The following is a 19755-nucleotide window of genomic DNA, read 5'->3' as shown; positions in this document are numbered from 1 at the left end:
AATTCAAGCAAGCTCTTACCAGGAAGTGCACAGCCGTTAAATACCACAAAGAAGTTGTCATTGGCGTCTGGATTGATGATGTAGACTTCCACCTCCACCATGGATAGCGGGCCATCAGAAAGTAGAATCTTTTGTCCAAAAGTGCCCACAAATACCGATGAACCTTCTGGGTTCAATAGGGGTATCAGGTCAGTCCTCTCATATGGTTTGAATTTAAATGCCACCTCAGTTAGTCCAGAGTTTCCACTATCCTTGTGGATTGTGACAGATGTCACATTAACTCTTGGAGTAAAAGTCACCCTCAAGGAGGACCCTGAGTATGGCATTGATGGGTTAGGAGGGCTGCTTGGCCTCCATGCGTCTTCTGGACCAATAGAGGCACCACTCTCAGTAGTTCTGCTCACAGACACTTCATTGGATCTGTCCAGGTTTTCATCACACACCACCTCAGTTGTTGTTTCAATGGTTGTGCTTGCTGCTAGGAAGAATAAATATGGCAATATCAATAACTTGAAATAAAGGTGAAAATATCAATACATAACTTGTTATTATGAACCATCACTCGGGAACAAGCTGCAGTATAATATCCCCGACTCCAATTGGATTGTGGTTTTCTTTGTGCATTTTGACCATTTGTTGTAGTGGAATAACTGGTTATTCAATGTTTACCACCATTCAGCAATTGTTGTATAGGTTTCCGTATTTCACGATATTTTCTCCAGTTTTCTAATGTGGACTTTTCAGTGTGAATAAGGCAAGTCAACGTAACAACTGTGTTTTAATGCTAGCCTTTACCCTTACAAATCTGCATGGTTAACATGTTGTTTTATACAATTGGAATAAAATTTGCCCTTTCCAGAAGGATTCAGATAAAAAAAACTGTTCAATTTCGATTTCATCTAACACAGACATATGTGTTATTCTAAAACCTCTGAATATTATTCTTAAAAATTATATTGTTTCCTCACTGCACAATACCATACAGTATCAAATGTTTTAATGTTAGTATAAGACAAGAAATCCAACATATCATTTGAGTAGGCTTATGCTACCTATTGAGTAATCTTTATTTCAGATCTTACCTGTAGTTGTTGGAACAGCTACTGTAGTTGGAGGGACTATAGGAAAAATTCAAAAGGCAACAGTTTTACAAAAGTTTGCTAAAAACACTGAAAGTCTAGAATGACAGTTAGATAATTGTCAAAGGCGAGTTGATTTCTGTAAAAAGGCAAAATCAGATCCATCACAGTTGATTTTCAATTGATTTTCAAAGATCAATCACATGCTCTCACTTTGAACATACCGGTATATGCACACCTACTGCATTGTAAACTGATCAAGAGCAATCATTAAAAAAAAAAAATTAAAAAAAATAGCTCACATTCCTTAATGTAAAGGTCGCAGACAAGTAATTTTTTTTCAAAATGTACAACCTAGCCAGAGACAAACTTCATTGAAAGCAATTTCACATCTTTTTCCACTATCAAATTATGAGGCACTTCCAGTTTGGTCTGGAAGGAAGGGTCATGTGATTTGACACACAAGATAAAATAAAGATCCTGGATTATTCTATCGATTCCCGCAAAAGTCAATTTCAGGTCTCTCACGGTTGATTTTATATTGATTTTCAAAGATTAAATCTAGAAATCTTTAATTGCTTCATTTGCTTCTTATTATATAAATGATGACGTCACAATGACATTAGTACGTCAAAATGTTTTTTAGATGCATTTTTGTAAGTCATTTAAGGGCAATGTGAATATGTTTTTGCCGTACACAACTCAAGTCTCATTTCAAAATTTGACTTCAACATGTAAACAATTATATTTGTATTCACTCTGTAAAGTTGCAGCAGTGTGGCATGGCTGGGTTTATTCTCGCCTATGACTGAGTCCTTCCACTGGTTCCAAAAAAAGACTAGGTTATTATCTCCCTCAGCTACTCGTTTTGAGGATCAGACATTCATGTCTGCAGAGCCACGGTTCAACGTCTGATATATCCTAAAGTACCAATTTTATGCTCCCCCGAATGTTAACCAATCAGAGTCCGATTTCAAAACTGTGACTTCAGAAATGTGGACTAAGCTGTTGATTGGTCAATTGAATGCTCAGAATCTTACGGATTTTTTGGCATAATTAGCTGCTGAATCTGCTCGCATATAATACAGAGATGAAACTGGCATATGGCAAAAAAATCGGAAAATAGGCCAAACAAAGATATGTGTCCGAAATCTGGGCCGCTCTGCCATTACACACATGTACATGTACATATACAATACACTTCATGCCCAATTTCCGGACACCAACACCTGCTTTATTTTCGATTCAAACAAAATTTTACGATGAAAAAAAAAAGGTCAGTGGTTTCATTGCATAAAATGCCTGAATTACGGTAAGAGTAATGGAGTCATCAATAAAGAAGTTCACTTCTTCCTTGAGAAAGTCAAGGGAAAAGTCCAAAAGACAAGGGCACCGTTCATGGTGCTTCAATCATGTCCATGATTCAACCACACAACTCCACTACTCCACTTGCATTCATACGTGGGAAAAAATCAGGCATTATCGTCTTTCTCTTCCAACAAATGCCAGTGAAATGTTTCGCTAATGCTCTCTTCGCTATCCTCGAGATAATCATCATGATTTTTAAAGCACTGCATTTTGTACAACTAAATCTGAAACCTCTGGAAATCGCACAACATAATGATTTTATCCACTGGATCGTTCACAATTAAGGCTACCCGTTCCCTACCGGCCATGTGCTAGTGGTACGGTGTGGTACGTACGCTGTACCATTGCATATTCGCACGCACATGCTACACAGTGATTTTCCATGTCGCCCGTCAATGTTTAACCTTTTGTCCAGCCGGAGAAGGCTCCAATCAGTGTTATGCCCTGTGTTTCTACCGTTGAAACACTCCAATAACGACTGGTGAAAGAGATTAAACTACGTTGGCGATGATTTTAACGTGCCATTTCCATCGACTTTTCTTCAAAATTATGATTGAAATAAAATGACTTTTTGTGAAAAAATCGTTAGAAAATCAAATTTTCTGGGACATACTGTAAAAAAATCGGAAATTTCGTTGGAAAATTTAAAAAGTCAGATTTCCGATTAAAATCGGAAAAGTTTCATCTCTGGTCATAGACAGGCATCCAACTGGGAAGTCACTCAAAAAAGAGGAAATTCAAATCTTTCCAAGACTTTGTCATGTTTTTTTACTTCTAATGGCACACATGGGAAGTAAAAAAAAGAGGAAATCAGCTGATCTGAGGAAAATTGCATGCCTGCTTAAATCCTTGTTGTGTAAGGGGCAATTCCATACACTAAACTGACCCATTGTGCGGGTAAACGTTTCCAAATCTGAGGGCTAACTTGCAGCATTAGTTTGTATTCCCAAATTATAAAAGGTTTGGCGAGACAATTGATTTTGAACCATCCGACGGTAAATGAACCATTGGGGCCTAACAACGAATGCACTAAAGGTCCATTTAGGAAATATCCTTGTGGTTCAAAAGCACGCATCTCAAGGATGTCAGCAATGCAAAGGATGTTTTCTCAGAAACAATTCAAGCAAGCTCTTACCAGGAAGTGCACAGCCGTTAAATACCACAAAGAAGTTGTCATTGGCGTCTGGATTGATGATGTAGACTTCCACCTCCACCATGGATAGCGGGCCATCAGAAAGTAGAATCTTTTGTCCAAAAGTGCCCACAAATACCGATGAACCTTCTGGGTTCAATAGGGGTATCAGGTCAGTCCTCTCATATGGTTTGAATTTAAATGCCACCTCAGTTAGTCCAGAGTTTCCACTATCCTTGTGGATTGTGACAGATGTCACATTAACTCTTGGAGTAAAAGTCACCCTCAAGGAGGACCCTGAGTATGGCATTGATGGGTTAGGAGGGCTGCTTGGCCTCCATGCGTCTTCTGGACCAATAGAGGCACCACTCTCAGTAGTTCTGCTCACAGACACTTCATTGGATCTGTCCAGGTTTTCATCACACACCACCTCAGTTGTTGTTTCAATGGTTGTGCTTGCTGCTAGGAAGAATAAATATGGCAATATCAATAACTTGAAATAAAGGTGAAAATATCAATACATAACTTGTTATTATGAACCATCACTCGGGAACAAGCTGCAGTATAATATCCCCGACTCCAATTGGATTGTGGTTTTCTTTGTGCATTTTGACCATTTGTTGTAGTGGAATAACTGGTTATTCAATGTTTACCACCATTCAGCAATTGTTGTATAGGTTTCCGTATTTCACGATATTTTCTCCAGTTTTCTAATGTGGACTTTTCAGTGTGAATAAGGCAAGTCAACGTAACAACTGTGTTTTAATGCTAGCCTTTACCCTTACAAATCTGCATGGTTAACATGTTGTTTTATACAATTGGAATAAAATTTGCCCTTTCCAGAAGGATTCAGATAAAAAAAACTGTTCAATTTCGATTTCATCTAACACAGACATATGTGTTATTCTAAAACCTCTGAATATTATTCTTAAAAATTATATTGTTTCCTCACTGCACAATACCATACAGTATCAAATGTTTTAATGTTAGTATAAGACAAGAAATCCAACATATCATTTGAGTAGGCTTATGCTACCTATTGAGTAATCTTTATTTCAGATCTTACCTGTAGTTGTTGGAACAGCTACTGTAGTTGGAGGGACTATAGGAAAAATTCAAAAGGCAACAGTTTTACAAAAGTTTGCTAAAAACACTGAAAGTCTAGAATGACAGTTAGATAATTGTCAAAGGCGAGTTGATTTCTGTAAAAAGGCAAAATCAGATCCATCACAGTTGATTTTCAATTGATTTTCAAAGATCAATCACATGCTCTCACTTTGAACATACCGGTATATGCACACCTACTGCATTGTAAACTGATCAAGAGCAATCATTAAAAAAAAAAAATTAAAAAAAATAGCTCACATTCCTTAATGTAAAGGTCGCAGACAAGTAATTTTTTTTCAAAATGTACAACCTAGCCAGAGACAAACTTCATTGAAAGCAATTTCACATCTTTTTCCACTATCAAATTATGAGGCACTTCCAGTTTGGTCTGGAAGGAAGGGTCATGTGATTTGACACACAAGATAAAATAAAGATCCTGGATTATTCTATCGATTCCCGCAAAAGTCAATTTCAGGTCTCTCACGGTTGATTTTATATTGATTTTCAAAGATTAAATCTAGAAATCTTTAATTGCTTCATTTGCTTCTTATTATATAAATGATGACGTCACAATGACATTAGTACGTCAAAATGTTTTTTAGATGCATTTTTGTAAGTCATTTAAGGGCAATGTGAATATGTTTTTGCCGTACACAACTCAAGTCTCATTTCAAAATTTGACTTCAACATGTAAACAATTATATTTGTATTCACTCTGTAAAGTTGCAGCAGTGTGGCATGGCTGGGTTTATTCTCGCCTATGACTGAGTCCTTCCACTGGTTCCAAAAAAAGACTAGGTTATTATCTCCCTCAGCTACTCGTTTTGAGGATCAGACATTCATGTCTGCAGAGCCACGGTTCAACGTCTGATATATCCTAAAGTACCAATTTTATGCTCCCCCGAATGTTAACCAATCAGAGTCCGATTTCAAAACTGTGACTTCAGAAATGTGGACTAAGCTGTTGATTGGTCAATTGAATGCTCAGAATCTTACGGATTTTTTGGCATAATTAGCTGCTGAATCTGCTCGCATATAATACAGAGATGAAACTGGCATATGGCAAAAAAATCGGAAAATAGGCCAAACAAAGATATGTGTCCGAAATCTGGGCCGCTCTGCCATTACACACATGTACATGTACATATACAATACACTTCATGCCCAATTTCCGGACACCAACACCTGCTTTATTTTCGATTCAAACAAAATTTTACGATGAAAAAAAAAAGGTCAGTGGTTTCATTGCATAAAATGCCTGAATTACGGTAAGAGTAATGGAGTCATCAATAAAGAAGTTCACTTCTTCCTTGAGAAAGTCAAGGGAAAAGTCCAAAAGACAAGGGCACCGTTCATGGTGCTTCAATCATGTCCATGATTCAACCACACAACTCCACTACTCCACTTGCATTCATACGTGGGAAAAAATCAGGCATTATCGTCTTTCTCTTCCAACAAATGCCAGTGAAATGTTTCGCTAATGCTCTCTTCGCTATCCTCGAGATAATCATCATGATTTTTAAAGCACTGCATTTTGTACAACTAAATCTGAAACCTCTGGAAATCGCACAACATAATGATTTTATCCACTGGATCGTTCACAATTAAGGCTACCCGTTCCCTACCGGCCATGTGCTAGTGGTACGGTGTGGTACGTACGCTGTACCATTGCATATTCGCACGCACATGCTACACAGTGATTTTCCATGTCGCCCGTCAATGTTTAACCTTTTGTCCAGCCGGAGAAGGCTCCAATCAGTGTTATGCCCTGTGTTTCTACCGTTGAAACACTCCAATAACGACTGGTGAAAGAGATTAAACTACGTTGGCGATGATTTTAACGTGCCATTTCCATCGACTTTTCTTCAAAATTATGATTGAAATAAAATGACTTTTTGTGAAAAAATCGTTAGAAAATCAAATTTTCTGGGACATACTGTAAAAAAATCGGAAATTTCGTTGGAAAATTTAAAAAGTCAGATTTCCGATTAAAATCGGAAAAGTTTCATCTCTGGTCATAGACAGGCATCCAACTGGGAAGTCACTCAAAAAAGAGGAAATTCAAATCTTTCCAAGACTTTGTCATGTTTTTTTTACTTCTAATGGCACACATGGGAAGTAAAAAAAAGAGGAAATCAGCTGATCTGAGGAAAATTGCATGCCTGCTTAAATCCTTGTTGTGTAAGGGGCAATTCCATACACTAAACTGACCCATTGTGCGGGTAAACGTTTCCAAATCTGAGGGCTAACTTGCAGCATTAGTTTGTATTCCCAAATTATAAAAGGTTTGGCGAGACAATTGATTTTGAACCATCCGACGGTAAATGAACCATTGGGGCCTAACAACGAATGCACTAAAGGTCCATTTAGGAAATATCCTTGTGGTTCAAAAGCACGCATCTCAAGGATGTCAGCAATGCAAAGGATGTTTTCTCAGAAACAATTCAAGCAAGCTCTTACCAGGAAGTGCACAGCCGTTAAATACCACAAAGAAGTTGTCATTGGCGTCTGGATTGATGATGTAGACTTCCACCTCCACCATGGATAGCGGGCCATCAGAAAGTAGAATCTTTTGTCCAAAAGTGCCCACAAATACCGATGAACCTTCTGGGTTCAATAGGGGTATCAGGTCAGTCCTCTCATATGGTTTGAATTTAAATGCCACCTCAGTTAGTCCAGAGTTTCCACTATCCTTGTGGATTGTGACAGATGTCACATTAACTCTTGGAGTAAAAGTCACCCTCAAGGAGGACCCTGAGTATGGCATTGATGGGTTAGGAGGGCTGCTTGGCCTCCATGCGTCTTCTGGACCAATAGAGGCACCACTCTCAGTAGTTCTGCTCACAGACACTTCATTGGATCTGTCCAGGTTTTCATCACACACCACCTCAGTTGTTGTTTCAATGGTTGTGCTTGCTGCTAGGAAGAATAAATATGGCAATATCAATAACTTGAAATAAAGGTGAAAATATCAATACATAACTTGTTATTATGAACCATCACTCGGGAACAAGCTGCAGTATAATATCCCCGACTCCAATTGGATTGTGGTTTTCTTTGTGCATTTTGACCATTTGTTGTAGTGGAATAACTGGTTATTCAATGTTTACCACCATTCAGCAATTGTTGTATAGGTTTCCGTATTTCACGATATTTTCTCCAGTTTTCTAATGTGGACTTTTCAGTGTGAATAAGGCAAGTCAACGTAACAACTGTGTTTTAATGCTAGCCTTTACCCTTACAAATCTGCATGGTTAACATGTTGTTTTATACAATTGGAATAAAATTTGCCCTTTCCAGAAGGATTCAGATAAAAAAAACTGTTCAATTTCGATTTCATCTAACACAGACATATGTGTTATTCTAAAACCTCTGAATATTATTCTTAAAAATTATATTGTTTCCTCACTGCACAATACCATACAGTATCAAATGTTTTAATGTTAGTATAAGACAAGAAATCCAACATATCATTTGAGTAGGCTTATGCTACCTATTGAGTAATCTTTATTTCAGATCTTACCTGTAGTTGTTGGAACAGCTACTGTAGTTGGAGGGACTATAGGAAAAATTCAAAAGGCAACAGTTTTACAAAAGTTTGCTAAAAACACTGAAAGTCTAGAATGACAGTTAGATAATTGTCAAAGGCGAGTTGATTTCTGTAAAAAGGCAAAATCAGATCCATCACAGTTGATTTTCAATTGATTTTCAAAGATCAATCACATGCTCTCACTTTGAACATACCGGTATATGCACACCTACTGCATTGTAAACTGATCAAGAGCAATCATTAAAAAAAAAAAATTAAAAAAAATAGCTCACATTCCTTAATGTAAAGGTCGCAGACAAGTAATTTTTTTTCAAAATGTACAACCTAGCCAGAGACAAACTTCATTGAAAGCAATTTCACATCTTTTTCCACTATCAAATTATGAGGCACTTCCAGTTTGGTCTGGAAGGAAGGGTCATGTGATTTGACACACAAGATAAAATAAAGATCCTGGATTATTCTATCGATTCCCGCAAAAGTCAATTTCAGGTCTCTCACGGTTGATTTTATATTGATTTTCAAAGATTAAATCTAGAAATCTTTAATTGCTTCATTTGCTTCTTATTATATAAATGATGACGTCACAATGACATTAGTACGTCAAAATGTTTTTTAGATGCATTTTTGTAAGTCATTTAAGGGCAATGTGAATATGTTTTTGCCGTACACAACTCAAGTCTCATTTCAAAATTTGACTTCAACATGTAAACAATTATATTTGTATTCACTCTGTAAAGTTGCAGCAGTGTGGCATGGCTGGGTTTATTCTCGCCTATGACTGAGTCCTTCCACTGGTTCCAAAAAAAGACTAGGTTATTATCTCCCTCAGCTACTCGTTTTGAGGATCAGACATTCATGTCTGCAGAGCCACGGTTCAACGTCTGATATATCCTAAAGTACCAATTTTATGCTCCCCCGAATGTTAACCAATCAGAGTCCGATTTCAAAACTGTGACTTCAGAAATGTGGACTAAGCTGTTGATTGGTCAATTGAATGCTCAGAATCTTACGGATTTTTTGGCATAATTAGCTGCTGAATCTGCTCGCATATAATACAGAGATGAAACTGGCATATGGCAAAAAAATCGGAAAATAGGCCAAACAAAGATATGTGTCCGAAATCTGGGCCGCTCTGCCATTACACACATGTACATGTACATATACAATACACTTCATGCCCAATTTCCGGACACCAACACCTGCTTTATTTTCGATTCAAACAAAATTTTACGATGAAAAAAAAAAGGTCAGTGGTTTCATTGCATAAAATGCCTGAATTACGGTAAGAGTAATGGAGTCATCAATAAAGAAGTTCACTTCTTCCTTGAGAAAGTCAAGGGAAAAGTCCAAAAGACAAGGGCACCGTTCATGGTGCTTCAATCATGTCCATGATTCAACCACACAACTCCACTACTCCACTTGCATTCATACGTGGGAAAAAATCAGGCATTATCGTCTTTCTCTTCCAACAAATGCCAGTGAAATGTTTCGCTAATGCTCTCTTCGCTATCCTCGAGATAATCATCATGATTTTTAAAGCACTGCATTTTGTACAACTAAATCTGAAACCTCTGGAAATCGCACAACATAATGATTTTATCCACTGGATCGTTCACAATTAAGGCTACCCGTTCCCTACCGGCCATGTGCTAGTGGTACGGTGTGGTACGTACGCTGTACCATTGCATATTCGCACGCACATGCTACACAGTGATTTTCCATGTCGCCCGTCAATGTTTAACCTTTTGTCCAGCCGGAGAAGGCTCCAATCAGTGTTATGCCCTGTGTTTCTACCGTTGAAACACTCCAATAACGACTGGTGAAAGAGATTAAACTACGTTGGCGATGATTTTAACGTGCCATTTCCATCGACTTTTCTTCAAAATTATGATTGAAATAAAATGACTTTTTGTGAAAAAATCGTTAGAAAATCAAATTTTCTGGGACATACTGTAAAAAAATCGGAAATTTCGTTGGAAAATTTAAAAAGTCAGATTTCCGATTAAAATCGGAAAAGTTTCATCTCTGGTCATAGACAGGCATCCAACTGGGAAGTCACTCAAAAAAGAGGAAATTCAAATCTTTCCAAGACTTTGTCATGTTTTTTTACTTCTAATGGCACACATGGGAAGTAAAAAAAAGAGGAAATCAGCTGATCTGAGGAAAATTGCATGCCTGCTTAAATCCTTGTTGTGTAAGGGGCAATTCCATACACTAAACTGACCCATTGTGCGGGTAAACGTTTCCAAATCTGAGGGCTAACTTGCAGCATTAGTTTGTATTCCCAAATTATAAAAGGTTTGGCGAGACAATTGATTTTGAACCATCCGACGGTAAATGAACCATTGGGGCCTAACAACGAATGCACTAAAGGTCCATTTAGGAAATATCCTTGTGGTTCAAAAGCACGCATCTCAAGGATGTCAGCAATGCAAAGGATGTTTTCTCAGAAACAATTCAAGCAAGCTCTTACCAGGAAGTGCACAGCCGTTAAATACCACAAAGAAGTTGTCATTGGCGTCTGGATTGATGATGTAGACTTCCACCTCCACCATGGATAGCGGGCCATCAGAAAGTAGAATCTTTTGTCCAAAAGTGCCCACAAATACCGATGAACCTTCTGGGTTCAATAGGGGTATCAGGTCAGTCCTCTCATATGGTTTGAATTTAAATGCCACCTCAGTTAGTCCAGAGTTTCCACTATCCTTGTGGATTGTGACAGATGTCACATTAACTCTTGGAGTAAAAGTCACCCTCAAGGAGGACCCTGAGTATGGCATTGATGGGTTAGGAGGGCTGCTTGGCCTCCATGCGTCTTCTGGACCAATAGAGGCACCACTCTCAGTAGTTCTGCTCACAGACACTTCATTGGATCTGTCCAGGTTTTCATCACACACCACCTCAGTTGTTGTTTCAATGGTTGTGCTTGCTGCTAGGAAGAATAAATATGGCAATATCAATAACTTGAAATAAAGGTGAAAATATCAATACATAACTTGTTATTATGAACCATCACTCGGGAACAAGCTGCAGTATAATATCCCCGACTCCAATTGGATTGTGGTTTTCTTTGTGCATTTTGACCATTTGTTGTAGTGGAATAACTGGTTATTCAATGTTTACCACCATTCAGCAATTGTTGTATAGGCTTCCGTATTTCATGATATTTTTCTCCAGTTTTATAATGTGGACTTTTCAGTGTGAATAAGGCAAGTCAACGTAACAACTGTGTTTTAATGCTAGCCTTTACCCTTACAAATCTGCATGGTTAACATGTTGTTTTATTCAATTCTATTCACAGACATATGTGTTATTCTAAAACCTCTGAATATTATTCATGAAAATTATACTTTTTTCCTCACTGCACAATACCATACAGTATCAAATGTATTAATGTTAGTATAAGACAAGAAGTCCACCATATCATTTGAGTAGGCTTATGCTACCTATTGAGTAATCTTTATTTCAATTCTTACCTCTTGTTGTAACAGCGACTGTTGTTGGAGGAACTACAGGAAAAATTCAACAATAATATTACAAAAGTTAGTGACCACTTTAAACTAAATATCTGTTTTAAAATTAGAATCTACCAAGTGGTTGGTTTGAGTTTTGTTGCAGATCAGAATGAAAACTTTAGAATACAAATGACTATTTACAGCAAATGTTTTCAAGATGTTGAAATCCTTTAATAGCAAGACTAGGCGCGCATAGTAAGCTGGCCACAGAGCAAGAGCAACAAATTCTATGCAATTGATTCAGAAATCCTATAAAGCTTGTTAGAATACAAGGGTGAGGTGGGGGAAATAAACAAATCCATGAAATAATCAAATGGTTGGAAGTTTACCAAGGGCTAGAGCATCATCGGATCTACAAATTGCATGTGCTTATACATTTCATTCATTCTACATGTTTCATAGGTAGAAATACCTTTAAAGTAAAACCTGAGAGTTTTCAGATTTTAAAATTGATTTCATAAAAAAGAAACCAAATCAGAAAAAAATCCTGACAAATTACGTTCCAGAGAATGAGATGCAGTGGTAATGTGATGAAAAAAAAAAAAAGCCTATTTCACTATCTGCATAGGGACTTGACTTACTTCCAAATACATGCATCACCAAAGTACATGAAACAAACAGCGCCAGCACTTATACTAACAATTTTCATCATATTTCAAATGGATTTTTCCCCCTTAGTTTGAACCTAATTTTAAACCCACTGTTAAATAATCTCTCTGATCCTCCATTAGCTGACAAGACTTGAACTCAAAGTGAAGCATAAGTTTACATTAATAGACATTGTTTCTTCAATTCATTCAAAAAGAACTATCCTGTATTCTTGTTAAACATACTCACCCGGTGGTTTGCATTCGCAGCACTTTGTGGTGTCATTTTCATTTAAATACAAGTCTTCGCCCTGTTTTGAAAATTAATGCACAAAGTAATGAATGATTATCTTGCGTTGAAGCCAAATATGGACGTCACTGTTCACTGAACTTTCAAATATGTATTTCATAGTTGCGTATTTCACAGACAATGTGTTCTCCAATGAATATTACTGAACTTGATGGGTAACATGTGAATTGTTGATAAAAATGGTGATTGGAACTGTATCATTTGATGACTGAGAAGTAGTCACTGATATCCTACATTAAAAAAAAATCAGCTAATTCTGTAAAAAAACATCATTACAATTATAACAGGTTAAAAAGAAAAACAAATGTGGTACATGCATATAAAGATATGACTGATAAATAAGGTCACATTAGAAAATTCATACTTAATTTTCCCTGGGTTAATAACCTTTTGCGGTGCTGGGGCTGTGCCAATCAACCCTTTGTTTTTATACATCATTTCTTTCTTCATTTTATATGTTTTTTTGGCACTCTGTTTTATGCAGCACAAAGCGTGAACTTGAAACTTTGAACCCATGTCAAGCGCAATTCTAAGGTGCACATCCTACTGTGACGTCATGATGACAGCTGAATACCAAATAGCAAGCGATGTTAGTTCAATGTGATTAATGTCAAGTGAATGTAACTAGATCATGTAGAAGAAATAATGACTAGAACAAGCCAAGAATGGTATGGTATAGACCCACATAGTGCAAAACATGAGGTACACTATAAATTAATCACAAACTTCACATAAAAATAGCCAATATTGAATAATCAAACCCTGAACCGAATACATCATTAAATGTATTCAATGAGTAGATGCAAGGTAACTATATCAACCATGACAGACTACCCGATAAGTCAAACATGGATTGTCAACACACTCCTGCATGCACGCACCAAGCCTTACATTCATTTAGTTGTGAAGAGGTTTGTTTCCCTTCTTTTGTTCCCCGTTTGTTTCTATTGAAATTTCAAACTGCAAAGGATTTTCCTGATGGGATAGATGGATTTCTACAGACTGACCAATGGGGTACCATGTGTATGTACACACTGATTGACGAGGTGGAAACAGTGTGCAAAATGAGTATCATTTTTCATAAGAAAAATGTGGTGCCTGCAACCACACATTGGTGCCTTGATCTCTAACAGTTTTCCACTGGATGTCAGTCTCCAGAGAAGGTTTCGCAATTGTAGCAATGCAATTTTAATATCTGGAACCTTGTTTTAATGCTTTTAACTCAGCCCTAATTGGGAGGGTTGTTTTTTTTCTTTAAACGATCCATATATGACCCCCCCCCCCCCCCCTCCGTCTTAATGGCAGCCATTTTAAAAACAACATTTAGGGTTGTTCTAATTCTTTTCTACTGATTTTTTGCCCAAAATGTATGAAAAACAAACTGGTGGGAGACTTTTGAATGCATAACTACAAAATCCAATCACGTTTCACAAGAAAACAACTCTGAAAGCAATGGTATGCATTGATGGTCATCATACTAACCAACCAAAAATTACACAAACATTGCAGGTTTGGTGCAAAATTTATGAAAGTGAGGAACTTACTTGATATTTCATTTTCAAGCAATCCATGCAATCACAGTATTCCATGAGATGGAAAATGTATTTTTTTACAGAAATATATATGTCCTCCACTGAGTTAATGCTAAATATTTCCTTGCAGAAATTATGACAAAACGTTTAGAATATTATTCAAGTCGTGTAATGATCATTATGGCTTTTATGCCATCGAAAAATACTGGAAAAACATTATGTACACATCAGTGTACAATGTACATGTGAATATATAGAAATACAAGTACATGTCATTCAAAAGATCTGCATTGCTGTCTCGCTATTTCCTTTCTTGTCACTTTTGTTGCCCAAATCGAGAAGATTTAAACATCTTTGTCAACCTAAAGTTCCTCTTGAATTGTTCTTGTTATCTGCAATTTTTGGTAGGAGTTTCCCCAGGCAGATTTCAGCAGGAATTAGGGCACGCGTGGCAAACAACAGATGTCTGGCCTCTTTCTCACTTCACCTATGAAAACGTAATGCTGCCATACATAAACAAATGACACCATTGGTAGCCAGTCTATAAAGCTAAAAAATGGTTATCAAACATGAGTCAAAAGAGGGCAGGAAACACAAAGTACAATATTCTGAAAATTGTGACCATTGGTGATCAATTTTACATAGGGCTGAGTTGAAAGGGTTAACCTGAGAAATGTGTCGATAAAGCTGAACTGAAACAACGTATAAAAAAGGTGTCCCACCCCATCACCCTGCATAGACCCCAAACAAACACCAAACCTCTAGTTTCAAAAACAAGTATATATATGCATTATGAACATATTTTGGGCTTAACTTTTATTGCTGTTGTTAAACTGGCTGTTACTTCACAATTGGTTAGGATGTGCTGGGGGTTGAAGGGAGAATTAAGAAGCTCCATCCTCACTGAACTATCCCATTTACAGCACTGCTTCTCAATATTACCTCTCGCAACCAAATCCTACTGTCTGGCTTCTCGTGCCAACCCTGTTTCTACTGAATGACAGAGGGTGTCAGCGTGTTCCTGGCACTTTAATCAGATTGCCCAAGTTAGGTGAAGCTCATTAGTCTTGGTTGTCAGTCCACCTGAGAGGACAATTATGATCACAAACCTGGGTAGATACGACTCGTTAGCTTAGGTCAACAGCCCGTTTTTTCCAAGCTTTGGCAAATAGCCAGGGAGTAAATCTGTCACAGAATCTGGAGTGGAGCCCCACAGGCAGTCAGCTGGCTATGTCAACTGTCAACCTTCCAGCAGCTCCTGCATTCCTGTTTATCTCTTACTTGTCTCAACTCTGTCCTTCCACTGGATTCAGATGAGCAAGGATGAGAGAGTGAGGCTGATGGTGTGCGACTCTTCCTCAATTAAATTAATTTCTGCAGCGAAAGTCGCAACTTCATGCAAAACCCTTTGGCGATGGGAGAGTGATGAACCAGCAAGTGTGGATTTCTGCAGTCACAACCTGCACACAAGTGGCTCAGGCCATATAATCGTCTTTCGCTGGATAAAGGCAGCGGTGGAGCCCTGCATCCCCCTGAGCGACCAAGCAGCCCTTTTCAGGATCGCTCTGCCTGTTTCCATAGCAAGAGGATGAGGCTAGAAAAGGCGCCTTAAAAATAGCCTGCCTCAACATCACCAGACCAGCTTAACGCTGCTAGAGGGGATCCCCATATGCGGTCGAAATAGAAAGAAAGAGAAACATAAGGTGACAACACTCACCCTAGGCACGTGGAACGTGCAAACCTTAGCGATAAACGTTAAGGCTGACAGACCTGAGCGATGGACAGCCCTTGTGGCTAGGGAACTTGCACTCTATAATGTTGATGTCACTGTCCTGAGTGAAATGCACAACCTGGCGTGGGAAAGCTCTCCGAAGGGGAGGCTACACCTTTTTTTTCTGGAGTGGACGCAGCAGTAGGGAACACAAAGAGGCAGGAGTAGGCTTTGCAGTCAAATCCCACACTGTCTCCAGGCTCACCAGCTTGCCGAAGGGGCTGAACGATCATCTCATGATGCTTCAACTTCTTTCGGGCCATAACAAGTGTTTAACAATAATTATCAGCGCCTACATACCCACCAGGACTAACTCTGAGGAGGTGAAGGACAAGTTCTGTGAAGAGCTCGAAGCCCTCATCACAGCAGTCCCAAAGTTGAGAAACTCATCCTTCTTGGCGATTTTAACGCAAGAGTTGGTGCAGACCACCAGACCTGGAATGGAGTCAATGTTTTTCACAGAGTGGGGTAATGCAATAGCAATTGACGGCCTCCTCCTCCTGAAGTTGTGTTCCATGCATGACTTCCTCATCACCAACACCTTTAACCAGGAACATGACACACCATCCAAAAGGGGACTCAGAAAGTCTTCAGTCAGCTGACCAGTGGAAAGGCGCCCGATGTTGATGCAATATCTGCTGAGGTGTACAGTCAGTGCAGGTTCCGTGCTGGAAGAGGAATGGTGGACATGATCTTTGCAGCAAGACATCTCCAGGAGAAGTGCCAGGAACAGAACAGAGATCTCTATACCACCTTTATAGATCTTACAAAGGCCTTTGACACCGTCAATAGAAAAGGTCTCGGGAAGATAAAATGGCCAAGTTCAGCTGTTCAGGCCAGTTAATCACCATGGTGCGTTAGTTTCATAACAACTTGATGGCTCATGTGCAGAACGAGAGAGAATCATCAGAAGCCTTCCCAGTGAAGAATGATCTAAACCAGATCTGTGCATTGGCTCCAATGCTCTTTAGCATGATGTCTTCAACCATGCTCTCCAATGCCTTCAGAGAAAGTGAGGATTAAGTCACATGGGACACAGGTCAGACAAGAAGCTGGAGTTGCACTTGAATAGATGGCTAAATTAATTAATGCCAGATGTGTAAAGTGTTACTTGCATTGTTTATTGCAATAAGATTACTTTGATTTTATACAGTGATGAAACTGGCTTATAGGAAAACAATCAATAAATAGGCTGGAAGTCCAAACAAAAATCTGGGTCCAAAATCTAGGCTACACCGCAGTTACACACGTAATGTGGGATGTAAAATAAACTCTGTGCAAAATTTCTGGAAACTACCTCCTTGTTTATTTTAGCTCCAAACAAAATTTTACGATGTGGAAAATGTTCAATGTTGCCATAAAATTCAAATTGTGATTTAAAAACCATTGTATTTTGTACAACTAAATCTAAAATCTCCGAAAATAACACACCATTTTACTGCAGCCGAACTCGAACTTCACGTGCAAACGTCTTAACATGCTGTAAGCTCCAAACATAGTTTCAGACATGTCTCGCAGCACAGATATTGGAGCACCATTTTCATCAAATTCATTGAAGTTTAATTTTAAAATTTCAGATTTTGCGGGGAAAAGATGGTCAGAAAAATCTGAATTTTTGGAAAAAGATTTTTTTTTTAAAGTAAGAATTCTGATTAAAATTGGAAACGTTCCATCTCTAAATTTCTAACAAAATAATTAAACCATCGCTTGCAAGATACAGTTGACTTCATAATATCTGCACCATGCATGCAGCTCACTTCAAATGATTCAGCTGTAGTGGCAGCCATGACACAACAGTGAAGAAACTACAGACCCTGATATGATGCATGTGAGAGGCAACACCACATCTTATGGGACTGCATTGGTTGCTATACACCGTGCTTCAAATGAAATTTCAATGTAATTTTCCATGGCTTTTCAAACAACTCCAGAGCCTGATTGCCTGATTGTGATATTAATTTTTTTTCTCTCATTTATTACATTTTTTGTTAGTTGGGATATCAGATGGGCACAGGGTTGGCGATAATAAAAAAGGTGTTTTTTTTCCTGGGTTGGGAGTCCAAAATAAGGTTCGTTGGTATCAACATTGTCCAAGCAACAGATCATTCAACGCTTCAGTAATTTAGCAGTATCCCGTGTCTGTATAGTCTGTTGTCCTATATGTAATTGCATATAGATGATCAATAATGCACGTTGGCTCATAGATATTCATGTTGCCATGGAGGTCTTGGCATGAGGATTTTGCTATTAACTTGAATATATATTGCCGGCTTAGTTTAGGATAATTCATTGTTCTTTTTATTAACCCTAACTCCCTAGGGGGTGTGCAAAATTGGAGGATTCAGAACTGTTAGGGCTATTAACTTGTTATAGGTTATCTTATTAAGATTACTTAGGTTAGGATTAAATTAATGTTCGATAAATTATCTAATTCCTATAAGGTATCATCTCATTACGTTTTCCTACATAAGAATTAATTTATTGTTCCAGCAATTAATCAGTTATTCATAAATACCTCAGATAGTTTAGCTATTCCTATTGGTCGAGAGCCCGTCACGTGGCCGGTCTTAAACGGATGATAAAGACATGGCTAGCTGGTCTTAAACACTTTTCCAGTGTCACAATAAAATGTGGACTCCTAAAAATCCAGTGCCTCTTACCGTTTCATTGGTTGAACGTTCACAATCCTCACGTAGGCATGCGCAACACTACAAGCGAGTCAGAATTTTTTAGTTCTAAATTCAAAACGCAACGCCCCAGGTACGTTCTGCGTGACATCGCGCAGAACATGTTACGCGCGCGTCAATCTCCATAAAAGGGTTGTTTACATCTTACTCGCCAGCTGAACACTCCATTATTTTGCTAGAGGGATGTTTCAAAAAGCATGAAGTGAACTTGTTGAACAAAATCGCGATTTTTTGAACGAATTATTTGATATTTTTTTACGGATAAGGTATTTATGAATGGGAATAAATATGTGCTCGGTCGGTATTTATCACTCTGTTTAATACCGCTTAGAGTCTGGGTGCTGATAATTACCCTCGCCTCCGGCTCGGGTAATTATCAGCACCCAGAATCTAAGCGGTATTAAACGAGTGATAAAAACCTCCGGAGCACACATTTATTCCCTTATTATATTATTGTAGAAGTTGCTTAGTGTAGGATTCATTGCGAGAGCATTTCAGATATTGGGCTAATTGATTAACTTAATTCCTAAAGCAGGCAGTTTAATGACTAAACCCACATAATAATTTAGTGTTACTCGTTCTGTACATATTATTCTGTAAATGTCAAACAATAGGCCTACCTGTAAATAACTAAGAAGAAGCTGTACATATTAGATAATTTGTAGATATACCTCAGACAATTCTGGACAATTAATTTTGAAGTATTTACAAAGTTGTCGGGTGGGAAATCAATCCCTAAATTTATTCGGCCTTGTCTGGGGCAGTTGTGAGGGTCGCAAATGAAAACCAAAGAATAAAAAAGGATGCCCTAATACAATTACTGTGGATGGTCGTGAAACCCTTTGAAACAATATCTGTACTCACTGTTGCGCAAGTGATGGCACATATTTTCTCACAATTTGGTGTGGATGAACCAATGTCACATTTGCAGACCTCACATGAACCATTTCCTGGAAACTGCTGGTTCACCTAACACAGAAAGAAAGACATGGTATGTTAGCTGTGCTACGTTAGCTATCATGGATGGCAGTTCCATGTGGCGCAGTAAGCCTACAGCCAAGCTACCTGTCACAATCAGGTGCTCTGAGGTGTTACAGTGAGTATCATCTAAAAGTTG

General features: G+C 38.2%; 2 protein-coding genes across 2 annotated transcripts in view; both read right to left on the bottom strand.

Annotated features, from left to right (window-relative positions):
• LOC119719705 (mucin-2-like) overlaps nt 1-16468 on the bottom strand; it is a 180664-nt gene extending 164196 nt beyond the window's left edge. Inside the window, exons 1-9 of the mRNA XM_038189202.1 lie at nt 16252-16468; nt 11713-11745; nt 10710-11168; nt 8210-8245; nt 7147-7605; nt 4646-4681; nt 3583-4041; nt 1083-1118; nt 20-478 (exon numbers count right to left, since the gene is read on the bottom strand). Coding sequence (XP_038045130.1) covers nt 20-478; nt 1083-1118; nt 3583-4041; nt 4646-4681; nt 7147-7605; nt 8210-8245; nt 10710-11168; nt 11713-11745; nt 16252-16468 — 2194 coding nt within the window. The remainder of the gene's footprint in view (nt 1-19; nt 479-1082; nt 1119-3582; nt 4042-4645; nt 4682-7146; nt 7606-8209; nt 8246-10709; nt 11169-11712; nt 11746-16251) is intronic.
• Nucleotides 16469-19107: 2639 nt separating this feature from the next.
• Nucleotides 19108-19755, bottom strand: part of LOC119719399 (SCO-spondin-like) — a 65362-nt gene continuing 64714 nt past the window's right edge. Inside the window, exon 25 of the mRNA XM_038188842.1 lies at nt 19108-19607. Coding sequence (XP_038044770.1) covers nt 19380-19607 — 228 coding nt within the window. The 3' untranslated portion in view covers nt 19108-19379. The remainder of the gene's footprint in view (nt 19608-19755) is intronic.

The sequence above is a fragment of the Patiria miniata genome, unplaced genomic scaffold, assembly GCF_015706575.1.
Source record: "Patiria miniata isolate m_02_andy unplaced genomic scaffold, ASM1570657v1 HiC_scaffold_8, whole genome shotgun sequence".
Classification (NCBI taxonomy): domain Eukaryota; kingdom Metazoa; phylum Echinodermata; class Asteroidea; order Valvatida; family Asterinidae; genus Patiria; species Patiria miniata.
This window is presented reverse-complemented; position numbering and strand designations above follow the sequence as displayed.